Genomic DNA, 14,602 nt, shown 5'->3' on the forward strand with positions numbered 1-14,602 from the left:
ATTGCTTGCAACTTTCTTTTCCACATTCAATATTTTCCCAGTCTACACCATGCTCTCTGCATGACCCCTTGCCCACCACAGTGGCTTCCTGACCTATACTCCTCAAGAAAGAGACCCAAAGAAAGGACTATAAAGAACAAATTTAAATATATTTACAAAGCTGTAAATATATGATAATTGTTAGAAACATATTTTTGGAACAAATTTGGAAAAGCTACTAATCGCTGATTCCAGTCATCTGCTCTCATAGGAAAGCATGTGATACAATTCTTTTAAGAACTTGTAAAACTCTTCTGAGCCTATAGCTATCACTGGAAGCCAGAACATTCTTCTCCGTCACTCATCATGTTGCCAAGTTGCTTGCTTCAGACAGGAGTTGGACTCTCTTGGAAATAGCTACACCTAGTCGTCTTTTCTAGCATTCCTTGGTTTGGTGAATTTTATTCATGTACTTATTTTTGTATAGACTATACGCTAGAATCATGTTCCTAGAAGTGGACAGGCTATCAGGACTGCAATATTACTATATAGTAATGACATCCCTTTGAACACTAGTCATTTATCGAAGATACAGTACAAACTATGAGGTGTTATGATAATACCTGTCAAAATTATTCTGTCATATTTCACAATAGAAGAAACATTCATTCTTCTAAAAGCTCAATTCATGCTATATTGTTCTGATTTACAACTGCTAAAAATTTATTCAAATTAAAGTAATTATTCTATTTACAACTGAATTACTTAAAAATCCCCACTGAAATACAAAGAAGGAACATTTACAACTCAACTAAGTAACAGGCTGAAAAATGGAAAAAAAAATTAGATATAATACTTCATTTAAAACCTTTTTTTTGTGAATATTTGTCTCCTTATACTACATTAGCATTATCTGTCCATATTAACACTGATATCTAAGATTAAACTGGCATCTTAATACTCAATATGAATGTATTTTAACAGATTAAACATGCTTCACTTCCAAATGAAAAAATTAACGTTATGAAATTTCAGTGAAAGCAATTTAGCCAGTAAAAATAAATTTTCTAACTTTTGTACCACAAATTATCACTAGAAAATTAAGACTGAACACAGGTAAGCAATTTAAAGCAACTTTAGAAAAATTATAGCACCATTCAGCCCCTTCACACCTCAGGTAATGCAAAGCTTTGATCTGTCAATTACACACATAAGGAAAAAAGCTCACAGAGAATATGGCAAAAAGTATACTATGCACTTCTCTATTGCCAAGTCCAAATGAAATTTCTTATTCAATTGTTAACATACCAAAGATATTTGTAAGCTCAAAAGGCAGACAAAAAACCCATTAATTTATTTTAGAATTTAATAAAATCCTCATATCTCCAAGAAGCAGTTGTTCTAGAATAGTGCATTATTGAAAGAGACATAAGTTGATATGTATCTTCAACAACAAATAGTTTATGAGGGGAAAATGAAAGTCACACAGTTCTTGCTTGTTATTTATCAGTCCTGCTTGAAATATAAACTCAGGGCTAAATCCTATTTTTCTTCTTACAAACATGAAGTAAAAGATTCTTTGAAGTCCTTGGTTTAACATGCGCCACTACATTTCCTTCTGAAAGGCTTCTAATGAGGTTTCTTGGCATATCCTGTTCTTGCTTCCAGTTCCTTGTTTTAGATCCTAATGAGGAAAGAAATATTATAAATGAGACTTTCATCCAATAAACATAAGCAGAATCTGGTATACCTGGATCTCCTTTGCAGAGGAAATCTGAGAACTTTAACAGATACTTCTTGTCTCTATTGAAAGCTATTTTGATTTGACTCTCAGCTCAATAATCCCATGTGTGAGTTCCCTAGCAGGTCCACTGATGTGACTCTCAGCTGACATACAAGATGCTAGAAAAAGGAGCAGTAGTCTATTTAATTAAAAAATAAAAATAAGCAAGTGTTTTATTCTTTATTATATAGAATATAATACTGTAAAATAGAAATTATGTCACTTGAGGAACTTTTTTCTATTCAATTTGAAAAAAGCTGTTCCTGTTAGGAATTTGGCCATATTTCATTCTTCACCTGTAACAGATCCTTTCTGAAAGCAGAATGTAGTCTGTCTTCAAAATTGAACTTTGAAAAGCAAGAACTGATTTTCTATTTCAGAATTTGGTATTTTATTAGGTACTTTCTTAATAATATGGGTACAGCAACTGATTTTGGTAAAGATGAAGTTGATAAGCAAAGATAAAATTCATAATAAATTTCAAATCTCCAATCAACAAGTACATACACAATTTTTAGTGTTAAATCCTTAACTCAGCACAAGGTTTTCTTTGACAGGCTCTCAACATCTGGATCAGATCTAATCAAAACTCTGTACTTGTCAGACATATTTAGATATTTTTTTAAAAGAATAGATATACTATGCAAACTAACAGCTTAGTGTAGCGATCACAACAACACATGCCATTAAATTGACAACACTGTAAACATCAATCTTAATCTTGCACTTCCTATACAAACACAATGTAGTGTCATCCACTAGTTTTGACACCTACCTGCCATTCTGGGTACTCGCAAAGCTCTACGGCTTAACAAGATCTCCTGTCGAAAACGTTTTGCAGAAACAGGATCTTGCAGGTTACTTAATCCAGTGTTTGATGAAGAACTGGAAAAAACAGTCAAAAAGAATTTGCTTTCAATAAAGTGATTATGCTTTATTACAGTAGCTCAAGCCTTACAACGTGCAAATACATTAAAAAATATTATTCAGCATTTACAGTTCATAACAATGCAAAGAAACTCATTTCTGTCTGTGTGTATGTATACATATGCACACACGCACTTACACATATAAGGATACTATTCCTCTTTTCTGTATCCTTTTAAATCCTTATAAGGACATTATTAATAATGAGATTAAAAAAATGAAAATTAAATGTTGCCATTTAATGTTAAAATGTGGACTAACATGCCAACAATTTTTGCCAAAACTGCGGAAGCCAGCTTTATAGTGATTACACACAAATTATATTAGGAAATTATCACAGATATAACATGTATGACATTCCCAAAATGACCAAGCTGCATTTATTGATCCAATCACATTTTTTATGGCTACAATAATTCTAGAGCCTCCAAACACAGTGGCTGGGGGTGGCTTTATAGCATGGCAATACTTTTCAGCTAAGCTACAAGTGAGCTGTTATAGCTTTAGATTCACTAAGACAAATTTCTGTATTTTATAGCCTTTTAGATGATGGGCTTACGATCTACACTGAAAGTTATTAACTTATCTGTGATCTCATACTTTCATACTTGCCTCACTAACTCACTGTGGTTCCACTCTGTAAAACAGTTTTGTAAACATGTTAATTCTATTTATATCCAGGCTTCTATGCTTCCTCATTTCTCACTCTATAGTCCTCTTATACTAATTTTCTTAATAATCACCTTATACTCAATTGAAAATACATAGCAAGCAGTAAATACTAGTCCCGGCCATGGCCAGTGCTAAGATCTATTCATAAATGCTTCTTGAAAGACAACTTACAAGAATGTAATGGTATTTTAGTAAAAAAAAAAAAAAAAAAAAAAAAAAAAAAGAGAGAGGCTTCTGTATATTATGACTGACTTGTCTCTTATGCTTGGTCCTAGCAATAGAACCGTTTCCAGTTATATTTATGGTGCAGAAAGAATAACTTTATTTTTATTCTAATGTTATTACAAGATGAATGACTGGAATGAACTACTTCAAGTAGGGAAAGCATGGAAAGAAAAAATGAGAAAAGAAAGGAGATGCTGTCTGAAAATTCAGTGTAAATTCTTTTTCTGCTTCAAAGAGACAGGAAAATGCTTTCATTCCTTTTCTTACTTCTTCACCAACAGAAAGACAGACTTGTAAAGAATTTTTGGTTTACGGTAAGACAGGTAGTCTAAGCACAGGAAATAATCCCAAAAAAGGAATAAGGGTTATGGGATTTTCCTGTAGAGTTATTCTAAATAAGAAGTGAAATTTGGTGAGACTGAAGAAAGGAGACAGAGTAGAAAGAGCTGTTTTTTTTTTTTTTTTGTTTTTTTTTTTTTTTTTGACAAAAGCATGCATAAGTTTGCAAATCATTAAACCTAGTGAGTACTTCTACAGCCTATCCTAGAACTTTTACCTTAAGATAAGATAAATCAGGCTTCAAAAAAATCCCACTCCTCTCTCTAAAGATAATCCAGACAACTAGCTCATTTCAGAGGGTGGGTGACCTGTTCTTCTGAATTCATAATTAACTATTTGAAAAGTTTGAAAAATGCATTAATGAAGCATCACTTTTCTCATCTTAGAGCCTTGTAGATTTACCTGGTCCAATTTCATGTTCTAGTTGTTATTAAGAATTAATCTAAACTTTTTACTCTAAGATTTTTCTATCTCAAATAAATCAAGAGTACTTGAAGTTTCTTCCATGTCCTGTGACATATCTATAGAACCTGCTCGAACAGCCTTGAAACATTCTTTAGAGAAAGATCTACAAGGTAGCAGCTACATTACTGTTTAGTGACAAGTGAGTCAATAACGATTTTAAGAGACTGCATTGATTTTTTTGCTTTCGATTTAAAACCAAAATTTTTTAAACCAAAAATGATCTAAGAGCTTACCCTGAAATATAATCACTCCCCTCCCTCCAAAAAGGGCAATTCTACTACTTAGCATCTCTTCAGTTTCAGCTTCTCTGCTGTTCCTAACAACCAACCTCTTTCAGGGCCTAAAAACAGAAGCGACTAAATGGGAATTCTTCCCAGAGCAGACCACAACAATGAAGTCATAACAACTGAGACTGGAAATGAATTATCAGAAAAACAAAGGCACTACCCACATAAGAAGTGTTGTCAAACATTTTCTCTTCTTTCCATTTTGGTAGTCTCTAGTGTTTTCCAGCAAAGGCATAACATTTTCAGACAAATTAGATTTTCTAATCGATGATGGAAACTGTTTCAGAATGTGTCATCTTGCTATTCCAGGTATAGAGCATTTATGGAAGACGTGAAATTAGTTTATATTTGTTCTATTAAAACAACAGAAGTTGCTGAACAAAATGCAACACAGCAAAAGTGCTTCTATTCAACTTCCCAAGAAAAAAAAAATGTTAAACATATTTGACATCTCATATAGGTCCAGATGACTTGTGTCAGACATACTTCAGATTTGGGATATAATATTAGAATTACAGTGAGAATTGAAGTGACAATATAAGAAATAAACTCATTTGCATGGAATTAGAACAGTTAGTTTCACCTTACCTTAATATCTTTCTTTTTCTCTCAGCAGCAGATGTCATTGCCATATATGAAGGCCTTTCATGTACCAAAGTAGAATTTTTGTTTTTCAAGGAAGAGAAACCAAGTCTGAAACCAAAGTATTACATTACTTAAAATCTATCCTGGATAGAAGTCAAATGGAATTGTTTTTCCACTGTGAACAAACATTTTTTCTAAAGTTGAAAAACAATAATGGAATTTTTTTTTAGATAATATTATTTGCTTCAGAGTTTCCTTTTTAAAAAAAAAAAAAAAAAAAGATAAGGACTTCATACTATGAATATCAGGAATTCAAATTACAGGGCTTCTTGCACAATAGCATCTCACAATTATTTTCCAAAGGAGGTTAAGGTATCCATTTTACAGACAGGAAAACTGACATTTAGAGAAAGAAAGCAACTTGTCTGAAGCCCCATAAACACAAGTTTCTAAGTGCTGTATTTCTTTTTGGCACATATCTTGTCTTACAAGATAAGCTTTGAACCTTTCCTGTTACCACTCAAGTACCATTGACTTCAAATAGTGGCAGAATTGAATATGATGATTAAAATTTAGAGTTTGATTTTCAAAAAGTTAGGCTTACAAATAAAAATTGACAACAGGGACATTAACTAGTTCTTTGAAATCAAGCAGAATGTTTAGGAAACAGAAATAGGGAAAAAATAGGTAGTATTCCTTGCCCATATAAATGTGAATTACCTTTGCAAAATGCTACTGCTACATGGCTGTGACTCTCTTCCAGATGAGTCAGTAGAAGCTTCATTTGTTTTACTTGGGCCTTGATAGAGAATTACTGTAGAGTCCATGTCAGCTTCACCACACTCTGGGATAATATTACATATAGAGTCCGTAAGACTGTCCTTTCTCAGTGGCATATCTATGTTACAATCACTTGCTCCCTGAAGCCCTGCAGTGTGCAAATCTTGCTTTACTACAGTCTGTGTACAGCAACTCTGTAGTGGCTTTCTGCAAAATTCTGGTGTATACACAATAGGGCGAACCTCCTTGCTAAGCGAATCCTCCAGATGGTGGAGGTTGGAGAGCTTGGAAGCAGCAGGACTTTGAGCTGTGACTGGAGAGTCCATTAGCTTTCTCCTAGTTCTCTTCTGTGATGGGACTGCATATTCTACTATTTGTTTTGTATTTTTCTTAATTTCTTCTGATGGTGTGCCAAAAAGTGTACCTGTGCAACAACAGTTAGCAGTAGTTAGTACATTTACCTACATTTACTTCCTAAATATTGCTGTTCTTCTCTTTTTCCCTCCTTAAATAAGTTTTCTTTTGCAGAAGATATCAGCAAAAGTTACTACAAATACTATTGATTTCATTTACATATTAATTTGCTCACATGACTTAAATTATTTCTATTGTCGCATTGTCCGTATGGTAGCATTTGTTCTGCGGTACTTGACGGATTGTAAATATGCACAAGCCGATATAGTTAATGTCAGAGAAAAAGTTACAAGGAAGCACAAGATACAAGATACAATGACAGGGCATGGAAAAGTAAAAATTTGTCATGATAACAGTATCATTTTCAGTAACACTTAATTTAAGATGGTATTATCACAATAATCCTGCAACTGTCTTCTGACCATAGCCATTTTTCCTAGAAAGTACCATGCAGTAGAATGAACAAGATTGTTATGAAGGAAGACAGTATCACAAAAAGAGGACAACTTTTTTGACGCTGTAAATGATAAAGTAGTGTTTTGGGAAAAGGGAAAGAGAGCAGGTACCTGGGTCTTGTCAGTTACATTCACTATAATTGTAACTATGATACATTGTTAAAAGAATTAAAAATTGTTAAAAGAATTAAAAAAGCAAGCAATGACCCAGCAGTTGGTCCATTCACCCCTATTAATGCATTTTTTCTTGAAGTGCCACAATATTTTTAATTTTGCGTATGCACTAATAAAACCAACCGCCAAAACATAAGATTAAAAAGTCTTATTTCTATTCTAAATTAAATGAGGGAGAACCATTCTAATACACAGACCACTGTTCTAATAGCTGGGCTAATGTTAACTCAGGTCAATGACTAGTAGTTTTTAATGGAAAATTAACCAAATTCTTATTTTAGAATTCAAGACTAGTAGATGGTAGTCATAAAAAGGGAAGCGCTTCTATATTCAACTTTTATTGCAAATTTCAGAGATGAAATAAAAGGCAAGCATCCTTAAAATTACTGTGGATTGGCCCCTCTTCAGCTTGCAGCTGAAGCTGCATCTGCTTTGCCTATTCTATGATCAACTAAACTGTAAGAAGATCTTGCACTTTTAAATTGCAGAAAGAAAGGTACTCAGGAAATAACTATAGCTTCAAGTGATCACAAATATTTATTTTTTGCAAAATTCTGTTTCATGTTTGCCTCAGTGAGAAAGTTAGCTTTTACTCAAGCTAAATGACTCTAGTTTGCTATTATGCATTCAACACCTATAGCATGTTAGCACTTCCATGAAATTCCTTAAAAGAGAAAATTTAATTAACAAAAATATTTTAATATCCTTTCCCCCCCCTCATTTAATGTTTAATTTCCTTGGAAAGCAAAGCTTATGTGATTATGTCTCTGTCTATTACTTCTCAGCCCTGGTTTCATTTTGACATCATTGCCCAGCTGCAACCCAATTTGTTATATGCAAAAGTTCCAAGCAAACTAATCTCCAATCAGCATCAGAAATCGGATGTCTTAAGGAAAAGGCCCAAACAAGGACCTCACTGAGGGAAAGCCTTCAAAGGATGATCTCAGCACTCTCAGCACTTCTTGTCGTTTTTTTTTTTTTTTTTTTTTTTTTTTTTTTTTTTTTTTTTTTGACCTAGAATTTGCACACAAGATCCTCTCATGGTCATAACACATGACATCATCAGCTACAGCAGATGATTCCCATTTAGAGGGGATGAGTTAGAGTTTTAAGTGCTGTGAGGAAACAGGGAAGGAAGACTACCATCTCAGACTTGGACATCTTGGAGAGGACGGAACAAGTAGTAGTGAAGACATTACAAGTAATAGGTAAATTAGATGCTAATATATAAAGGACAAATTTGCTCTACGTTGCCAGAACTTAATTAAATTATGAAGCCTTTGAAAAATAAAACAGCCATTTATCCCAAACTTAGAAGCTCAGTCTTACAAAGAACGATGCTTACGCTATTATGGCTCAAGAAATACGTAACATGGTCTTACCCAACAATAAAAGCAAGGTAATGCAACAGCACACACACTAAAAGTAAGGTAAGTTAAACTATCGCTTATTGGAAAGAGATACCTGTGCAGAAATTACAATTCTACCATTTTGTTTTCAGGTTTGAAAAAATACAAAGAAAATTCAGGCGAGAAGTCTGTTTGACCAAAATAACCCCACTATATGTGTATACACACGTGCATATGTGTAATTTACCTACCTCATCTTAATGTAATTCTTTGTCAACATTCACCAGCAGAAGTGCAAATTGTTGAGACAGAGTAACTTGATTCTAAGCTGAAGATTAAGCTAATTAACAATTATTATTCACATGCAGTAGAATGGAAAGGACAATGGGGAATGTTAGAGCAGAATAAAGCCATATTTCTTTCCAAGATCACAGGTTGTTATCATGACAGAACCTGCACATTCCCTAAATAATTTTAGCCTTCTCTAGAAGTATTATAGGCCTACTTTAATGAAGACATTTGTACTATTTTCAGTGTGTACTCCTATGACATTACCAACAAACCTATGCTTTATTAATGTGCTTAATCTTTATTCTGATTACTAGAAAATATTTTTTGAGGGAAAGAAAGGTTAGTCTTTTGCATAAAAGAATACTATACTCATGTAAAACCAAGAATTAAAGACTAGCATTTTCTTTTAAAGATTTTTGGATAGCTTATATTCTTAAACACAAGAAGCTTTATCAAATGATTCCAGTCTAGTCTTTGAATTAACTATCCATTAAGCATTTTAGAACTCATTTTAAAATATTAATTCATTATGTTTTCCTCCTGCTTATATGCAACTGAAAGCATGTGTTTCGGGAAAAATAATGGCTAGAATTATATTTGTTCATACATTATGACAGGGAGGTTCCAGTTTCAGAAAGTTTGCTTACTGTAAGGCACTGAGGTTTTGCTAATGTCCTAAAGTTACTAGGAAGGAAGTCTGTGTTAGAGAAACATTTTGGTGTGAGTGCCAAGTTTTAGAAGCTTCTCCAGGACCAAGTACTGGAAGCATTTTTAAATTAACCGTAAATGCAAGCATTTAAACCATGAACCAGATAGGTAGAGAACACAAAAGTATTGCCAACATTAATAATTTGTTGAATTTCATCATAATAAGCAGTATTTCATACTGTAATACAAGTACATTAAATGACAATTGCAACAATTCTATATAGGGCAAATACAAGCCATTAGTAAAACCCCAGACCTATTTTTTAAATCTATTTATCACTGGAATAAAATTCATAGCAAGAACAAGTTAATATAAAACTAGCTCCTCTTGCCAGTTAAATAGTGGAAAGCACATGAAATATTCAAGTGTCCCTTCCCAAAGCTTCTTCTGAAAGTATTAAGTTGCTCCCAACGTACTAAAAAAACCCCAAAACAAACAAACAAACAAACAAAAAAAAAACCCCAAAAATCCCCAAAAAGTAAAAAGCAAAAAAACAACCCCCTCCCATACACATAAGCAATGTCATATTTAACTTGGTTTCACTTGAACCCATTAGTGTCATCATCTCCACATCATTCTTCTCTATGGATTTGTACTTGCTGTGTCTAGCTTGCAATCTCCCCCTCACTCCAACCTCTGATACACTTTTCTTAATCATTCACACAGACCTTGAATCTACACACTTCATCCATTGGATTACTCCAACATCCTTCCTTTATGTCTTGACAAGTGCAAGCTTATTCTACTTCCTGTAGATTCAAAATGTTGTTAGCACTAGGCTGTTGATACCCTCTGTCACAGATAGGTATCCCCATTCCAGTTCAGAGAGGGGCATGTTTCTCAGCACACACAAACTGTATTTCTTTTGGATGAAACTAAGTATCTTCCAAACACAGTCTAGCATTAAAGAGATATTTCACTTATGAGATCACATCAAAGCAAGCTTGTAATAAATCAACCAAAAAAAGAGATCCCCAAATGCACATGTTGTTGATATCAGGTATTGATTTTCTTCACTGATCCCTCTACTTCCTAATGTGGACATAGGCTTGACAAGTTGTGTCCAATTGTCTCGTAGTAATGCACAGTCTGCATTTTTCTTTTTCTGATTTTCACTGTCTGGTCTGTGAGACATCACTAGTTTCTCAGCATTATGTCAGAAGAAAACGTTGTCACTCTTTAATGGGACAACCACCTCAAAAGTCAGGTTTGTTGTTGTACATACACATCAAACCAGTTATGATCTAAAGTAAACATTAATATTGCAAGAAAAACACATTAAAATCTACAAAATAACAATACATTTCTCTCTTATTTACATCCTAATAAGGAAAGAAGATACTGAAAGCCCAGCTATGACACAATGGCTATTTTTTCAGGATGCTTTTAATATCTGCAACTGAAAAGTTAAATAAAATGAGCTCAGACAACAACAGCTGCTACAAGGACAATACTCCTATAGATTTCAGATGAGTTCAGATGGTCATATCTGGTGTGATATATTCTGGAGAATAGCCAATATCTTTTTTTGTGCAAATTTACTTTAAGATACTTAAGGTTACCCCAAATTTTTAGAATAGTGTTATTTAGATGTATACTTTCTTAAATTATATACAGACATATATATCTCAAAAATTACTTTTGAAAGAGAAGATTAGTCTTGCAGGCTGACACAAATACAACATCTAAAACTGAAACGTCTACACAGCACACCTTCTATTTCCTAATCTTAGCATAACTTTGTCTAAACAAGCATTAAACATTTTAGTAAATAATTTTGGGAAATGGGTGATATCAGTCACCACTAGGCTTATATTGTAACAGAGCAGTTAAAACTTGGATGAACTAGTTCTTTAAATCCAATTTGAAAAGGGAATAGGAAAAAGAAAAAACTCCAGACTTCAATGTCATCAGTGGCAAATATGAACTCAGCGTTAAAACAACACAGAAAAGACCTGAGAAATGTGATTTCACAGTAGGTCATGTCTACCAAAACCAGAAACATAGTCTTGATAGATAGAGCAGAAAACTAGGCCCAGAGTAAATGGGACAGCTCAGCAGACCATAAAACTAAGCCAAAGTTTGCTACAGACCCCTAGAAAAGTGGGAAGAAAATGCATACAGTTGTCCAAATCTATAGATTTTTTATATATATATATATATATAAAATATATATATATATATAAAGATATATCTACATATCTAGAAATCTAGAATCAGAAATGTTTCTGCATTTCATTAATCACAGGATCTCTCCAAGAAAATAAAACAGAAAACCAGAACCATATAAAGTTTGCAGAAAGGCTTTGTGGTTAACACTGTCACTGAGGAAACAAGCAAAGAGTTGCTTTAGTCTATTGAGAACATAAACGTTTGGCACATCTAAGTGTGGTTGACAGACTCAGTTCGATTGCAGAAATTTGACTACTGAAGACTTATTGTTTGCATGGGCTGCATAAACACAGATGGACTAAAGTGACCAAATACAGTCTTTGGAGTATTAAACTTCCTTCACTCCTTAACTTTGCCCTTGAGAACACTTACATTAACATTTTCCCCCCAAATGATGCTGAACTGGACTGTTTCCTATAGTACACATTCATAATAGCTACAAGATACCCCAAATCCACTCAGCAGGACCCTGAAACTCTGATTTCAAAACAAGCATTCAAAAGGATAAGTAAACTTTATCTTTTTATACTTTTTCCTTAAAGTCTCTTTAGGGACAGCCAAAACAATATCCAACTTGGGCTGGAGTTTGCGTGAAAATGTATTTTTCTTTATAAAATTATTTATATGACAATTTCAAACAACGCTTTCTCCCAGTATACACAGTATTAGCATAATATTGTTGAGTGCTTGTAGATAGGATGTATGTATACATAACACATGCTTTATCTTTTTCCCTAAAATGTATCAGTGAGTAAAGAGAAAACTGGGATAACAGCATACCATTGTGTAGGAGAAAAAAAATAAATTAAAAAACTCAAAGGGAATATATAAGGTTAATAAAGAACTATTTTCCTTCCTGCAAAATCAGACTACCATATTCAAAAAAACATAGTGATTTTAATACAAAAATAAATACTTACTTCCCACAGTACAATTTTGCTGTTGAACTCACTGCAATATCCTGTGGGATTTATACATATTATTTTAAAACAAACTCATAAGATAGAGGTTTACTTGCAGTTATTACATATGATTGCTCCAATGAGACTTCCTGAACTGGAAATTGCAAGTCAGCTGACTCTAGACTTGCCCTGTTATCACAGTCTTTCTTAGGATTGCGTTACAGGCAACTTCTGAACATAGGATATTGAAGAAGACATAGTGATGGACCAAGTATAGCTACTCATATTGTCTTCAGAACAAACTGAATTGATTCCTAAATGAATGTCCAGTGCTAGCCATTAAGCAGAAAATTAATGGCAACACTTAAAAACAAACACGACCACCTCTAAAAACTCCCTCAAACTTCTTTTATAGTAAGGCATAAAAGAAATGTCTATTTGCTTCATATTTTGCAGCCAATTCAATATTCTTCATCAGATGACCATCATGCTTCAGGAATATTAAATTTATTTTCATTTCATATACAGAAGTGAATCACTATGTAAAAGGATTAACTAAACAGAAAAATGCAGAAATATCTTCTTAGCTAGCATTCTTGTCTAAAACTCTTACTCTTTAAAAAAATAAGAATTATTCTAAATGTGTTTTACGGACCAGATCACTTGCTTATTTACTAATCCTTTATTTCAGGTTGATAATTAGAAAAGATAACTGTCAGCCTTCTTTTAAGATATTATTTATCTTACTAGATTCATCTTTCTAACCACTTGTCACTTCAAAATTAAAAATAAAAATCATCCCATCTGCTGGTGGGCAGGTATGAGGTGGTTTTGGTCACTGGTTTGTCATATTATCTGTCCCCCAAAACTCTTCAGAGGACAGAGGAATTGATTTTCAAGAAACATACCAGTATTAGCTCTTTACAGCACTGAGAGTTAATATGAAAAGCAGGGCACGCTATTTAGAAAACATGAGTCACAGCAAAAGTAAGCAAGGCTCATGACAAGACAACTGCGATGAATTGGGTGAGTTCTAATTGAGGTCCAGGACAAAATAACAGTCAAGACTTTTTTCTTCTAGAACTTATGTTAATACATGCTTAAGGGGATTATTTTTGGAAACTGTGCTAAATTAAGTCTGCCAGGTTGTTCTGCTAAAGTGAAATCAAATATTAATATATTCATTTCAATAACCATTCCTGGGCTACCAATGATTGATCCAATTACTACACTAATCATACATTTTGATTCTTCTAACAACTGAGTCATGGAATTCCAAACTGCAAATGAGGTCTAGTGAATGAATTTCAATTACTTAATATTCATGTGACCCAAAGGCATCAGTGTGATGGCCAACTTAACAACAATTTTGCAAACAGCTGCGATGAGGAAAAAAGGCTAAAAGCCAGGGTGCATTCTTGTGGGTTCTAGAGGTCATGAGTACTATTTCACATAGCACAAGAAAGTCATACGGGACATACGGTGTGAAAAAGCTCTTCAACATATGACAAGTCTTTCCAGCACGCAAGAATTACGCTTCTCCTGGTTTTAATCAATGCTTTTACTACATGCAACTACATTCCAACTGCCACGCAAAGTAATAAATTGACTTTAGTTTCAGATGTTTGTCACCAGGAGAGGTAATGGATGCCATTTTTTTCCTGTAAATCAATTCTGTTCTCTCAATACTAATATACAGTAAGGCTTCCGGAAATGGTATGCCTGAAACAATGCCAAGAACTTTCCCATTCATAGAAATACTTGTAAATATCAGTCATAGCTCTCCATCTACCCAACAGTCCATCCTCTGTGAATACTATATGGCTCTCCATTAACCAAACACCCTAAAATGGATGCCTGAAACATTTTTAAAAATAAAGTTACACTGCTTCCATAGCTTCCATTTTACTCTACATAATGGTTAGCTTGTTCATGAAGTTGCACATTTTAACTCTAACAAAACACATTAAAATCCGTAGTGAAAAGATACATGACCTTTGACAAAGGACATTAAGCTTTAGTTAGTTGTCAATAAGCTTTAGCTAGCTTTTCCTTAAAAAAAAAAAAAAAAAAAGTTTTAGCACAAGAATTGGC

General features: G+C 33.6%; 1 protein-coding gene across 1 annotated transcript in view; it reads right to left on the minus strand.

Annotated features, from left to right (window-relative positions):
- Nucleotides 1-1,514: 1,514 nt before the first annotated feature.
- The window catches only part of KIF18A (kinesin family member 18A), a 43,725-nt gene continuing 30,637 nt past the window's right edge, over nt 1,515-14,602 (minus strand). The window contains exons 13-16 of the mRNA XM_062577344.1: nt 5,983-6,466; nt 5,266-5,370; nt 2,538-2,647; nt 1,515-1,663 (exon numbers count right to left, since the gene is read on the minus strand). Coding sequence (XP_062433328.1) covers nt 1,515-1,663; nt 2,538-2,647; nt 5,266-5,370; nt 5,983-6,466 — 848 coding nt within the window. The remainder of the gene's footprint in view (nt 1,664-2,537; nt 2,648-5,265; nt 5,371-5,982; nt 6,467-14,602) is intronic.

This window comes from Rhea pennata, chromosome 5 (genome assembly GCF_028389875.1).
Source record: "Rhea pennata isolate bPtePen1 chromosome 5, bPtePen1.pri, whole genome shotgun sequence".
In the NCBI taxonomy this organism is placed as follows: domain Eukaryota; kingdom Metazoa; phylum Chordata; class Aves; order Rheiformes; family Rheidae; genus Rhea; species Rhea pennata.